Source organism: Drosophila montana, unplaced genomic scaffold, assembly GCF_035044405.1.
Source record: "Drosophila montana isolate Dmon_TW-CO22-7 unplaced genomic scaffold, ASM3504440v1 contig_3200_1, whole genome shotgun sequence".
NCBI lineage: Eukaryota > Metazoa > Arthropoda > Insecta > Diptera > Drosophilidae > Drosophila > Drosophila montana.
The window spans coordinates 3213374-3226950 of record NW_026998080.1 but is presented as its reverse complement, the minus strand read 5'-3'; the positions used below and the strand labels follow the sequence as shown (position 1 = coordinate 3226950).

At 44.1% G+C, this 13577-nt stretch overlaps 1 protein-coding gene across 1 annotated transcript; it reads left to right on the top strand.

Moving 5' to 3' along the window:
• The first annotated feature begins 6721 nt into the window (after positions 1 to 6721).
• On the top strand, positions 6722 to 11847 carry en (engrailed). The gene is made up of 3 exons (XM_064686768.1): positions 6722 to 8823; positions 10845 to 10942; positions 11309 to 11847. Exons 1-3 carry the CDS (start codon positions 7407 to 7409, stop codon positions 11555 to 11557), a joined length of 1764 nt encoding a protein of 587 aa, XP_064542838.1. The 5' UTR covers positions 6722 to 7406; the 3' UTR covers positions 11558 to 11847.
• Positions 11848 to 13577: the final 1730 nt, after the last annotated feature.

The window sequence follows — 13577 nt, the reverse complement described above, 5'->3', positions numbered from 1 at the left end:
CTAAGCAAAATGATTGAATACTGAAACATATATTGATTCCTAATTAATTTCCTTGATAACATTACTTAAGATGAATGATATGATAAGATATATAAAATAAACTGAACAAATAAATTAGAACTATCGTATAACATATTATACATAGAAGGGATTAATCATTACTGTTAATTCATTTAAATTAAATTTATATATTCTTTTGAGCAGCTGACATCTGTTTTTGGAAATTACTCAGAATATAAAAATAGTATTTTATATAAATCATTTCAAAATCCAATCAAAGCTAAATTGTTCTTTGAATAAGTATAACTACCTGCTCATATCGCATCCAGTTACTTTACTTAAAAGTCATTTTCATTTGATAGTTTAATTATTAAATATTTTGTTGAATAATTTCCCTCTACGCCCATGCTAATTGTGGCTGCGTGGCCCGTTCCGAGAGTCACCAATAGGAGAGCGTCTTTTAATTTATGGCCATGCCAGCGCATTGGCTGGAATGAAAAATTGATTACCCTAATCAGACTACACAATCTCAGTCCGATCACACACACACACACATGCTTAGGTACATAAGTGAGAACCCATGTACGGCTTAGATGCTGCCCTCCTCCGATGGGGCCATTCCGTTTGCCAGTATCTAAGGCATCTTGAAGGTTGTTGGTAGGTATACATATATGTGTATCTATGTATCTGTATCTACTGTGTGTGCGTCTATTTTTGAGGGCGTGTTCGGCTCAATCCTCATTTCTTGATTCTCAATCGCCTCAATCCTCAATCAGGCGCGTAGCTGTAGCTAATTATTTATTGGGTTTTGGGGTCTATGCGTGAATAGATATAGATACAATTTGTGAGCGTGTGGATTGGGCTTCATTCCCTGGAAATACGCTTATTTATGGCGCTGTTGTGCAGCTTTGTTATTAAAATGTTATTGGATTTCTCTCGCTTTCCAGCTGGGACCCCAGCCAACATCATTAAACTCCGACTCCAACACCAGCGAACCGGACGAGGAGGAGGAGGAGGAGGAGGAGAAGGTAGGTACTCCATGTTAACTTTATATGAACCTGGGTGTCATGATAAATGATTTTAATTTTCTGTGTTCCATTTGGTTGCCTTTTGGTGCTGGTTTTGGGTTATTTGTTGTTGCCTCTCTCGCTTCATAAATTAGTTTTATTTTTCATTTTAGACAATTTCCAGCAACATTCTCAGCGACTGGGAAAATGGCCGCCCGACATGGAGCCGAAACGTTTGAAGTTACAAAAATTAGCCGCGCAGCAAGTGGATGGATGAGCTCAATTGAAGGTCCGCATCCCTTGCCAAGGCCAATTGCCAATTGCCAGTTGCCACCCAAGCGGCTGCCGTTGGTCGTGTGACTCCTTTATGACTTTCTGGAGGCCTTGGCTGTAATGTAATGTGAGCTGACACACGTCTGGACTTGCAATAAAAGTTGTTTAGCATCATTAGTATTAACATGCAGCAAGGACATGCAGCCCGATTGCGAATAGACCAAGTCAAGGCCAGCGCAGAGCCATTTGCAGTTGCTGCTGTTGCCCGGCCAGCAGCTTCTGTGGCTCAGCTGCGTCTGTCCGGGTGCAGGCTGAGTCCAAACCACACAATCATTTAAAAGGGACTGTCCTTTGTAGAGGACAACCCGTGGCGCTGTTGCAAATTGCCGTCAAGTCGCTGCACTTGCTGTGCGCTGGTCCGAGACGGTCTGCGGGACCTTGGCCAGTCCTTGGCCATTTATTGTTGATGCTTGTCTAATGCCGAGGCCTCGGCTTCGGCCTCGGCCTGCTTTCATGCTTTGCGGTTTAATCGAATTTACAGATTTGCCCAGTTATCCTTTAAATCTAGCCGGTCTGTTTGCAAACACACAGCACACACACCCAACACACACGGCTCACAGCTCAGAGAATCGCCTTAAGTTTTTATTGGATTAGGCCACACAAAAGTGTGTTAAGACGGGCAGGCTATTTGGCTTATGCAATCTGCTAATCTGTTTGCCAAATTTCCCGGAAAATTGCAAGGTCTGCCGAACGAAAGACTTAGGACACAAACTTGATGCTGCAATTTTGAGTAACGCTTTCACCATGCGGACGCAACTTTCGATTTCAGCGAACAGCAACAACAACAACAAGGAAAGCGACAATTAAGCAAATTGTTTAAACAATAAAGTAAGATATTAAGCATTTGCCTGCAAATCTTCGGAATTAGCTTCCAATTAGCAACTTTAACGAGCCGGCTCATAAACAAGCGTAGGCAAATTGACAAATTAGCTGAGAAATACAATTTTGGTAAATTACAACCGCAAATTAAACAGCTCGACTTTGTTTAACACCAGCAACACCAGCAACAACAACAACAACAACAACAGCTGCAACGGAAACTCACCGAAAAAATAAATGCTGGAGGAAAAAAAAACACACACACACACACAAAAACAAGGTTTAAATATCTGTTAATTGATTGAAAACACGTTGCGTTGTTGTGTTTTTTTTTTGCCCGTTTTGGCCAAATTGACAAACTGGCAAACGCATGCAAATTCGTGTTGCCCCAAAGTGATGAAGTCATAAAAAAGTTATGACTCTCGGCTTATTTGGTCTTTCGATTTTTATAACATTTATTTCTGATTTTTATTTGGCAATTTTGCGCGCTTTATGCGCAAGATCTCAGAAATGCTCAGCTCGTAAAATGGCCAATGGAAAATAATACGAAAATGTCCCGCGAGGGGCCATATAAACTAATAACTATCTCTGGCTAGCTAGGGGAAACCCGTTTGGCTGTTCTCCTCTTCTATTAGCTGGCCGGCAAATAAAGTAGTCAAATTTATAATCAACAAGTTCATTAACATTTAACCCACAACGCATTGAACCACCAAAGGGGACAGAATCGGGCGCAACAGCAACAAAAAAATGTATTTTTAAAAAATATCAAAATTATTTTAAGGCCCAGAGCGATATTGTTAAAGACTCAAGACGCTTGGCAGGCGGCGGCGGCGGCGATCAGCGAGGGAAATGCTTAACTTGTTGCCAAACGATTTACGAATCAAGTTAAATTTTAATTAAAGCCAAGGCACAAGTCAGCAAACGCACGAAAACACAACGACACCCAAATACTCTTCCCCCTGAAGTGACATGGAGATACAAGCGAAAGACGAGAGGTGCAGTTTAAAGAATATCTGCTTCATTGTTTTAAGTACTTGTCATTAATTATGATATGTTTATAAAGTAAATACTAAATTGTGAATTATAGGGGAAATTTAGTTATACTTTCAGTATATTTTTTATATTTTTGTTTATTTTTGTAAAGGTTGATACTCTTCGCAAATAAATATTTACAAAAAGTAGATTTTATCTGCAATTCGAGTTTCTCAATGCAATCGATTTGTTTTAATCTTAATTATATTACATTAAATCAATAACTTGAATTGTCTTTTATTTGATTTAAGCACAAACCATAAACCTTTCTCAATAAATTACTGGTTATTTGATTTATATAATATTTTAATTGCGATTTTGTACGAAAGCATTATAAAACACGATAAAAAGTCATTGAGTATATATTTAATTAACATTAAATGGCTTAATATAATATAAATAAAATCATAATATATGATATGTAGATATGCTAATATTAGATATGTGTTTTTTTGCAAGTAAGATAACCGAATGAAAATCTGAATTCTTGCAGTTCTTTACACTTTCTTTGATTATCTAAACGATGATAATAATAATAGAAATAATAATAATGATATAAATAAAGATCTGTAATAAGCATCTGATGCAAATGCTAATTGCGTTTTCATGTACTCCGCGGCGGGTAGGGAACACAAATGAGGGAATTGGGGCCTCTTGAATAACTGGGTGCTTAATACTGATACTAGCTCGTAAATATACTTATGTATGTGCCTGTGCCGTGTACTGTCCATGCTGGAATCATTAATAACTCTCGCCGCCGCTCGCTGGCACTCAGCACAAGTCCGACGCACGGATATGCGCGTTTCTTGTGTGTAAAATATGAATTTTAAATTACCCACTCACACACTTACACACTCGCACACACTCGCAGCTGGGGCTCTGCTGACTCCAAAGTGAGACTCGGAGAAACCGTTTAGCGTCGATGACCGCCAGAGGGCGCGCTCGTGGCCGCCGTGTCAGACATGTGTTGTTTTTTTTTTTTGGGTTTTCGTTGCTGAATATGTATTTAAATGTGGAGCGGTATGGTGGGGGGGAGGCACGGGAATTGCATATGAGATATGCGAGCGCTAATTACCCGGATTGTCAGTGGGCCGAAAATGTCGTTGGTCAAATTAAGTTGTAGCCGCAATTAAGATTACGATTTTCGTACATAAATATGTCTGCAATGTGCATTCGTAGATTGCATTTGTTTTTTGTTTTTTTTGGGTATTGCCTGGAGCGAAAAAGTATAGCAGATAGCAAATCATTAGGGACAAACAGTAGCCAGGTGTTGGGGGCAGAAACGAAGTGGAGAAAATGAAAGAAAAAACGCAGCCAGCTCATTAGCAGTTGGCAATTCCCCGAGCTCGTTTCTCTACCGAACCGACGCATCGTTAGATACAAGCCGACATAAACGAGAGAAAAAAAAGAAAACAAAATCCAAAGTACATGTGTAATCAAAAACAAGTTAAAAACTTTAATTAACGCGTTTTTACGCAACTGTCGGCGGCTGTTTAACCCTTTGTGGCCATCGCTTGTCGAGCACGCAAATCCAAAGCAAACATGACAACAGTAATAATTGAAAATCATGGCAATAAAACCGTAACACTGCACTGCTTTCTGAGGGGTGTGCGCTGGTGAGCGGAAATATCAACAGCTGCTTTTATTGTCGCTCAGAGCCGACGACAGCAGCAGCGGCAGCAGCAGCCACCGCAGCCATTGTTTTGGTGCTCTCTGGCGCTCAGTAATAGCTGCATGCGGCTTGGCCGTGAGTGCGAGCGGGCCAGCTAGCTGTGCGCCTGTGTCAAGTTCGAACTTATGGTTTTCGACTTTCCAGTGGCTCGTAATGGCTGACTGCCCAATGAACTGGAAGCGCGCTTTCGAAACGGTTAACTCCGAAACGGTTAAGCTGCTGCTAATACCATTTTCGTGCGTCGCCCCAAACGCCTTATCGCTATTTAATTAATTTGACTGCCCAACAATAGTTCAAATATTTATTTATTTGCCGCAATTTAAATAAAAATGCGCATAATAATAACATAAATTGTGTGGCCATTGTTGCTATTCCATAAACGGGTTGCCTTAAGAAAAGCAACAACAAAATCAAACCGAAATCAACCGAAATTCGAAATTTGTACTCTTCATATGGCTGTGGGGCTATTGTTGGGGCGTTCTGCTTATTGATTATGTCGTTTCTGAATAATAATAAACGCAAACAGGAAATCAGAAGTCAGCTCTGCTGCGGTTAGGCTACAGATGCTATTCGTATTAGGATAATTATACGACAGGTTGACTTTCCAAATTCATTTAATTTTATCTCGTGCAGTCGAATAAATCACAAACCTACACTCGCACTTTTATCAGTGCTCGTCGCTAATTGAAATTGTTATAAGAAAAGAAAGAAATATTAACAATAAATATCAATTTTTAATGAAATTCATTAGCGATCTTTGCGTTTGCCTCGTGTGTTTTTTTCTTAAATTCATTTTCTGGTTTTTATTGGGCGCGAACAAAAATCTCGACTTTTGATTTATGCACCATATATCAGCGGATATATGTTTGTATGTAGTTATTTACATTTAAAAATATGTGGATATATATGCTATGATATGTTATGCATTTGATACACATGTTTCACATTTTCGTAGATTTGACTTTTGATTAGAGAATTGTTGTTGTTGTTGTTGTTGTAGTTGTTTTCGGTTGCCGATCAATGCCAAATGGCATTAGTTTTTAAGCTGAAGCTAATGGGCCACGACGCTCCGATGAGACTGATAAGTAAATTGATATTTAATATGTGTGCGCCATTAAAATAAATTAATTAAAAACCAATTAAATATCAATTAATTGGCCAAACTGCGCGCTTCATTGAACGCATTAATTGTGCGGTTTGCTTTTGTGATATATAAATAAATCAAGGCATCCAAAATACGTATAAATTTAAACAGAATGTGCGTGTGTGTGTGTGTATTAATTGATGTCGCTGTTCTGTTCGTCGATTCTCGATTGTCGATCATTCTGTCCGTCTGGGTGTCGATAAAGTTGTAGGCACAGATTGAAACGTCGTGGCCAAAAACAAAATCAACACAACTAAATGCTTATGAAGAGTGTTCATCCGAGTGCTTGTGGAACAGGGAGGGGGGGGGGGGGGAGCGATACTCACTCAACCGTTTCAGCAGACAGAGACAGCGCCAATTCACACGCGCGCGAGTTTGATAAATCAACTAGCAAAACCAACAAACGCAGCCATTTTCCGCCGCATGCGCGTGTATGTGCGAGCGGGCCAGCTATAGTGGTGCCTGGCAACGCCCCACTGCGAGAGAGCGACGACGACGACGACGACGCAGACGCAGACGCAGACAGCGACACAGTTGTCAACCACATGACAGCTCCCAATAATAAAGTCATATCGAGCCCTAACAAGCGCGGGCCCCAACGTGGAGTGAAGGCGGAGTGAGTGAGTAGGCAAGCGAACGCGCGCGTGAGCGAGCAAGCGAGCGAGCGAGCAAAAACTCAAACGAATTCCAAAAACCGGTTCGCTGTTCGGTTCGCTCTTGTACTGCGCTGACTGGAAACATTGTCTCGCTGTCAGATTACAGGTGACAACGAAGAGTGTCACAACAAAATTTGCGCACTGAGAGAGAGCAGAGCTGAGAGCAGCAACAGCAGCAGCAGCAGCTCTGCCAATCGATCAGTCGAACAGTCGAAGTTTGAGTATCGTCTTCGTCACTGTCAGAGGCCAGACGACACAAACGTGCGCTCACGCTGTCGTCTCTCTCCCTGTCTCTCTTGCTCTCGCTCAGACTCGAATCTGCGCACACACATACACATGTGGTGTGGTGCATGCACCCTATGCCGAGCATTGTCGACTGTCTCTCTCTCGCGCTGACAGTTCAATCGGTCGCTGCCTGCTTCTGCTGGCTTCGTCGCAGCGGCGGGCAACTGTGATTAGTTAATTTAGTCGTTGAGCTCGCATGGAACAGACGTGCGCGTCGCAGTTGTCGGAACAGCAACAGCAAAAGCAAAAGCAACACGAGTACGAAACGCAGATACAAATAAATAAAGATACAAAAATAAAAACAAACGCAAGCAGTTGCCAATTGAAAACCCACACGCGAAGTGAGTTTCAGTGAAAAGTGTACAACTAGCAGCAGCAGAACAAGAAGAAGAACAACAAGAAGAAGAGCAAGTGGATAAGAGGTGTAGAACGTTGATAAACGCGCGTTAAGTGAACAAATGGCCCTTGAGGATCGCTGCAGTCCACAATCAGCGCCCAGTCCACCAGGTTGTTTGCCACACTCGCCGCCCCAGCAGCAGCACCAGCACATTCTCCAGCCGAATCTGCGGATCCACGCAATCCCAATCGCGATCAGCGCGCTAGACATGAGTCTTCAGCCGGGCACAGCTGCCACGGCGGCGAGCCTTTACCAGCAGCAGCAGCTGCAGCATCTGCACCAGCTCCAGCAGCTGCAGCAGCTCCATCAGCAGCAGCTGGCCGCCTCTGCCGGCGTCTTTCATCACCCGGCGACGTCGGCTGCGTTCGATGCGGCTGCTCTGCACGCTGCTGCACTGCAGCAACGGCTGAGCGCCAGCGGCTCTCCGGGAGCACACTCGACGGGCGCCTGCTCCACGCCCGCCTCGACGCTGACCATCAAGGAGGAGGAGAGCGACTCGATTCTCGGGGACAGCTTCCACAACCAGACGGCCACCACGGCCACAGAAGAGGACGAGGAGGAGGACGATGACATTGATGTGGACGACACCGCCTCTGTCTCCGGATCCGCTCGTCTGCCCCCACCAGCTCACCAGCAATCGAAGCAGTCGAAGCCATCGCTGGCCTTCTCCATCTCCAATATCCTCAGCGACCGCTTCGGCGATGCCGCCAAACAGACCAAACAAGGCGACGCCACTGGCGTCTCCGTTTCCGTGTCCGCTGCCGCCGCTGCGGCCAGCATCTTCCGCCCGTTCGAGGCGAGTCGAGCTGCGGCAGCCACGCCCTCCGCGTTCACTCGCGTCGATCTGCTGGAGTTCAGCCGGCAGCAGCAGGCAGCTGCCGCAGCTGCCACCGCTGCGATGATGCTGGAGCGCGCCAATCTGCTGAACTGCTTTAACCCGGCCGCCTATCCGCGAATCCACGAGGAGCTTGTCCAGAGTCGGCTGCGCCGCAGCGCCGCTGGCAATCCGAATGCCGTGCTGCCGCCGACGGCGAAGCTGACGGAGCCCAGCGTGGAGAAGTCGGCCCTGGGCTCCTTGTGCAAGACGGTCTCGCAAATTGGCCAGTCGCAGTCGACGACGCCCGTGCCGACGTCGAGCAGCAGCGCTTGCCAGCTGGCCAGTCCGCCGCCCGCCTCGAATGCATCCACCATTAGCAGCAGTTCCTCCACGGCAGCCAGCTGCAGTGCCTCCTCCTCCTCCGGCTGCTCCTCGGCCGCGAGCTCGCTGAACTCGTCGCCCAGCAGCCGCCTGGCCGGAGCCAACAATGCCAGCAGCCCGCAGCCCATACCGCCACCCTCCGCCGTCAGCCGCGACTCCGGCATGGAGTCCTCGGACGACACCCGCTCCGAAACAGGTTCCACCACCACAGACGGCGGCAAAAACGAGATGTGGCCCGCGTGGGTGTACTGCACCCGGTACAGCGACCGTCCCAGCTCAGGTGTGTAAAACATATAAAAGAAAATAATAAATAAGAGAGGTTCTTATTAAATAACTATTCCAAGGGAATAGGAAAGGCTAACTAAAGCAAGATATCCAGACTACAATAGTTAAGAACACATTTTTATGGATAAGTTACCAAGTCTGGGAACTATAGGAATTTATCTGAGGAATAATTTGACTAGTCTCGCAGAATATCGGGAAGAAATGGAAGAGAGTTGAAGAACTAAAATTTATACTTATAAAATATCAAATAGGAAATTATAGTACTTGATCATTAACTCATTAGACCTTCATTAGATCCCTCATCATTCATTAATATCAAATAATAGCAGAAAGTTGAAGAACTGATGCAATATCAAAAGGGAAATTGTAGAACAGCCTACAAGGCTTGCTCAATAATTCATTAGACCTTCATTAGATGCCTCATCATTCATTAATATCAAATAATAGCAGAAAGTTGAAGAACTGATAGAACAGCCTACTGGAAGCTAATCAATAATTTTTCAGCTTGGCTTATCAACTCCTTCATTAGATCCCGCATCTTAAATTAATATCAAATAATAGAACAAAGTTGAAGAACTGATAGAATATAAAATGGGAAACTATAGAAGCAATTCAATAATTTTTCGGCTTGGCCTATCAACTCCTTCATTAGATCCTACATCATAAATTATTGTCCAATTGCCTTCATGAGTCCTACACATGATGTTGTGTGTACGTGGGACCACCCCCAACGCTGTGAGCAGCGGCAGCGGCAGCCTTTCAAGCCGTGTTTGTGGATGTTGCCTTGTTGTCTGTCATAAAACCGAAGGACACTGGGACAATTAAATGTCCGGGCCTCAATTGTCGGTTGTCGACTTTCGATTGTCGGCAGTGCGTTTTTTGCTTTTGTTCTTGTTAGGGCCGGGGAGTGCGGGGCTCGGGCCGGGGCTGGCCGCACGCAGCGCTGCTGCCTTTGAAGCTGACACTTAATGTGACAACATGTAGCGCATGGACGCTGCGGCTCGTTTGCCTATCGCCGAAGACAAGAAGTCCAAGGTCACAGGTCACGATTCTCGCATCGGTTTCGAATTTGATTTCGGGCTGCCGCTGCCACTAAAACACGCTGACGATTGACGATCCCCGATCCCAGATCCCCGATCCCCGATTCCCCGATCCCTGAAGTGCGAGCGTGCGGTGAAAGTGGCCATTAAAGAGCAGACACAAAAGACTAGAAGCAGCCAAAGGAAAAATCACTTTTCCAAGCAGCCTGTGTGTGTGTTGGTGTTATTGCTGCGATGCGTTAATTGACAAGTTAAGTGCTTTTTTATGACTCGAAATGGTTTTTTAATTTGGTGTCGATGGAATCGTACAGAAACAGGCAACAACAACAAGGCGTTGATAGCCGGCGATTAGCGGCTGCGAGATTAATCAAATCATCTAAGCAATCGAGCAATTAAATTATAATTTACAATGTGTCGACGATTGCCGCTAAAAAGCAAAAAAAAAACACCAACCCAAGTCCAGGTCCAAGACTAAATTTAAATCAGCTTTGGCTTTAGCTTTAGCACCCGCCGATCGGCAATTAGCTGATCGGGGGCCAACTGCCAATTAGCTAGAGAAACCTCTGGTCAGTTAGCTAAATATCGTACTAAGCAGCCGGGATTATTAAGTCATTCTCGCTTTTGTCTGTCTGGCTGTCCGTCTGTCTTTTGAACTGGGCCTCTGAACTTTGGCGCTCATCATATTAATTAAAGTCGGGAAGGCTGGAATGGCGAATGTCGTGGCTCATTCCCGGGCCCGGAACGGGCCGTTCCTTCCGTTTGGCTCGTTAGACGCAGCTCTGACAGCTGACAAATTGAACACGCGGCTCAGCCGTTGCATGCCACAAGTTTTTCTCAGTTTTTCTCAGTTTTCGTCTAGGAATACGTGTATGCTAATTAAACCATTAATAACATTAATTATATGCAGCCATAACTTCCCCCAGGGGAATTTCCTTGCGCTCGACTAACTTTCCTTTTACTCTTGCTGCCTTTGCAGGACCCCGCTATCGTCGCCCCAAGCAACCAAAGGACAAGACCAATGACGAGAAGCGTCCACGCACCGCCTTCTCCAGCGAGCAATTGGCACGCCTCAAGGTAAGCAGTCGCCAGACCCAACCCAGATACACACACACACACACACACTCACACACACGCAGTTTGTGTGTTGTGTCATATTTGCAGCCAAAATATTTAGACACTTTAGTGTGGCCGCCCGCTGGGCTGCATCCTGGCAGTGTCCTCGACTAAGCCAATTAGACATGCTCATATTTCACTCACACTCCCCGTCTTTCAACTAAACCGCAAATAATTGATTTGCCTCAGCCTCTACCTACACTGAAAACATTATCGCACTCGTCTTTGGCGAAGAGCCGAGAACCCGACCCTAGTTGCCTTTTATTGCGTAGCCAAATCTCACCTTCTCTCTCTCTCTCTCTCTCTCTCTCGCTCTCTCTGTTGCAGCGCGAATTCAATGAGAATCGCTACCTCACCGAAAGACGCCGCCAGCAGCTGAGCTCCGAGCTGGGCCTGAACGAGGCACAGATCAAGATCTGGTTCCAGAACAAGCGCGCCAAAATCAAGAAGTCGACGGGCTCAAAGAATCCGCTGGCCCTCCAGCTGATGGCCCAGGGTCTCTACAACCATACGACGGTGCCGCTGACCAAAGAGGAGGAGGAGCTCGAGATGCGCATGAACGGGCAGATACCGTAAATGGCTTCCCGCTCCCTACACCCGGCTGGTCCTCAGTGTGCAATATTAAAAGGCGCCATCCCTTCGCTCCTGGCTGATGGCTGATGAATTGTGAATTTGTGCGGCGTACAAAACTCTGTTCATGTGATATAATTGTAAAATACATCTATCGTCTCGTAAAGTATCGTATCGTCTCGTCTCGTATCGTATCGTATCCTATCCATAAGCTTCGAGTTCTATTCTCCGTTGTTATTTAAGCTACACAAAAAGTATTATTCTCCTTTTCTGCTGGCGTTCTTAGGGGTAGCCCCAAGCGAGCTTCTTCATATTTCTTTCTTTGTATCTATCCTTTCTTATTTTGTATCTATAATTCAATATATGTATGCTTAACGTGTTCTAAGTAATTTAAAAGTTCTTTAGATTAATATATAGCTTAGAGAAAAACACATTTGAATGCTTCGGCGAAGAAGTATTTCTAGTTTTTAAGTCGCTAAACGAAAATGTTGTGGACGAAAAATGCTTAAAAAAAAAAACAAGAAGATTATAAATACAAATTCAAATGCACCTAAATCAAACACAAAAGCAATTTATCGAAATCCATGTGCTAAAAACAAAAACAAGAATATTAAAAAAAAAACAATTATTAAAATAAACAACTATTTAAAAAAAATTTTAAATTGGGTATTTTATTCATTTATGTATATTTTATTATATTTATGAAATGGATCTTTATTGCAAAATGCGTTATTCGTAATTGAAGTAATGATTTAATGGATCGGCAATGAATTGGATTGATGAAAGCGTGACTTATTTATTATATAATCATACTCAAATCAAGATTTGCTAAAAGTTTCCCATGACAGACTTTTAAGCTCACATATTCCTGTTATTATTATTTGTTTTGACTAAGTCTGAATAAATAGCTACAACTATTACAATTTTGGGCTAGCTTGAATCGGATTATCCTTTACCAAAATATGTTACAATGAAGTCTTTTAAATATCAAATAAATAAAACTTCTGCAAATTATAGATTCTGACTTGTAAAAAGCCCAATTAATCGTATAATCGTATAGGTATTTCACGGAAGACTTAAATTATTCCGTTTGACAGATTGTGCATAATAAAACGATTAAAAGCCGTAAGTAAATGTTTCTTCTACCTGTAGTAAATGTTGGTGATATACGAGTCTGTGATTAATTTCATACTCGGTCCGAGTACAGTCTCATTTCTCAGGTTTTGACAGCGGCAAATCTTGGTTATGAAAATAGCGGGTTAATCGTCTGTGATATGACAGCATTCAGGTTAATAGGCTAGCCCCATCCCGTAGCCGAGCACAACAGACAGGCGCCTTCGCCGTCGCCGTCGCCGTCGCCGTCGCCTCCATTCAATGACAAGTCCACATTCGCATTCACATCAAAGGCCGTCGCCGTCGCCGGCGCAACTTTAAATCATGTAAACTTGTCACCAGTCGAGGGTGAGACTGGGAAAAAGTCGGAGACTGGCAACTGGTATGAGAGATGGCGAAGGGGGGGAGGGGGGTTGAGATGGGGATGGGATGCTGATTCGCTAATTGCACAATCACAGCGCACGGTTTGGGATGAGCCCAATGAGGACAATGAGCAGAATGATGAGGCTGATGTGTATAAAAATGGGAATGGGAATGAGGATGAGGCTGACTGGCGGCAACAGCATTCAATTCGATTTGATGCTGCCATTTAATTAAAAGCAAATCTTCATATAAACAAATATTGTGACAAGACAACACGGTGCCATCAAATGAAACTGCACCCAGCAGCAGCAACAACAACAACAACAAAAGCAGCAGCAACTACATCAAATGATTTATTAGCACAGATTTAGCGGCAATTGCGGCCAAGATGCCGAGCGGCGCGCGTTAATTTGCTGAAAATAAATTCAAAATACGAAATACGGAATACAAAATGCATAGACAGACAAAGTTGTTGTGGGAGGATGGGAGGCTGGGGCGCTTGGGGAGGGGAGGACCAGATCGGCAGCTGACATTTACTGGCAAGCGTTGA

Coding starts and splice junctions, on each gene's coding strand:
- en (XM_064686768.1), top strand. CDS start 7,407: ATGGCCCTTGAGGATCGCTGCAGTCCACAATCAGCGCCCAGTCCACCA. Junction 8,824..10,844: donor CAGCGACCGTCCCAGCTCAG/GTGTGTAAAACA, acceptor CTGCCTTTGCAG/GACCCCGCTATCGTCGCCCC. Junction 10,943..11,308: donor AGCAATTGGCACGCCTCAAG/GTAAGCAGTCGC, acceptor TCTCTGTTGCAG/CGCGAATTCAATGAGAATCG.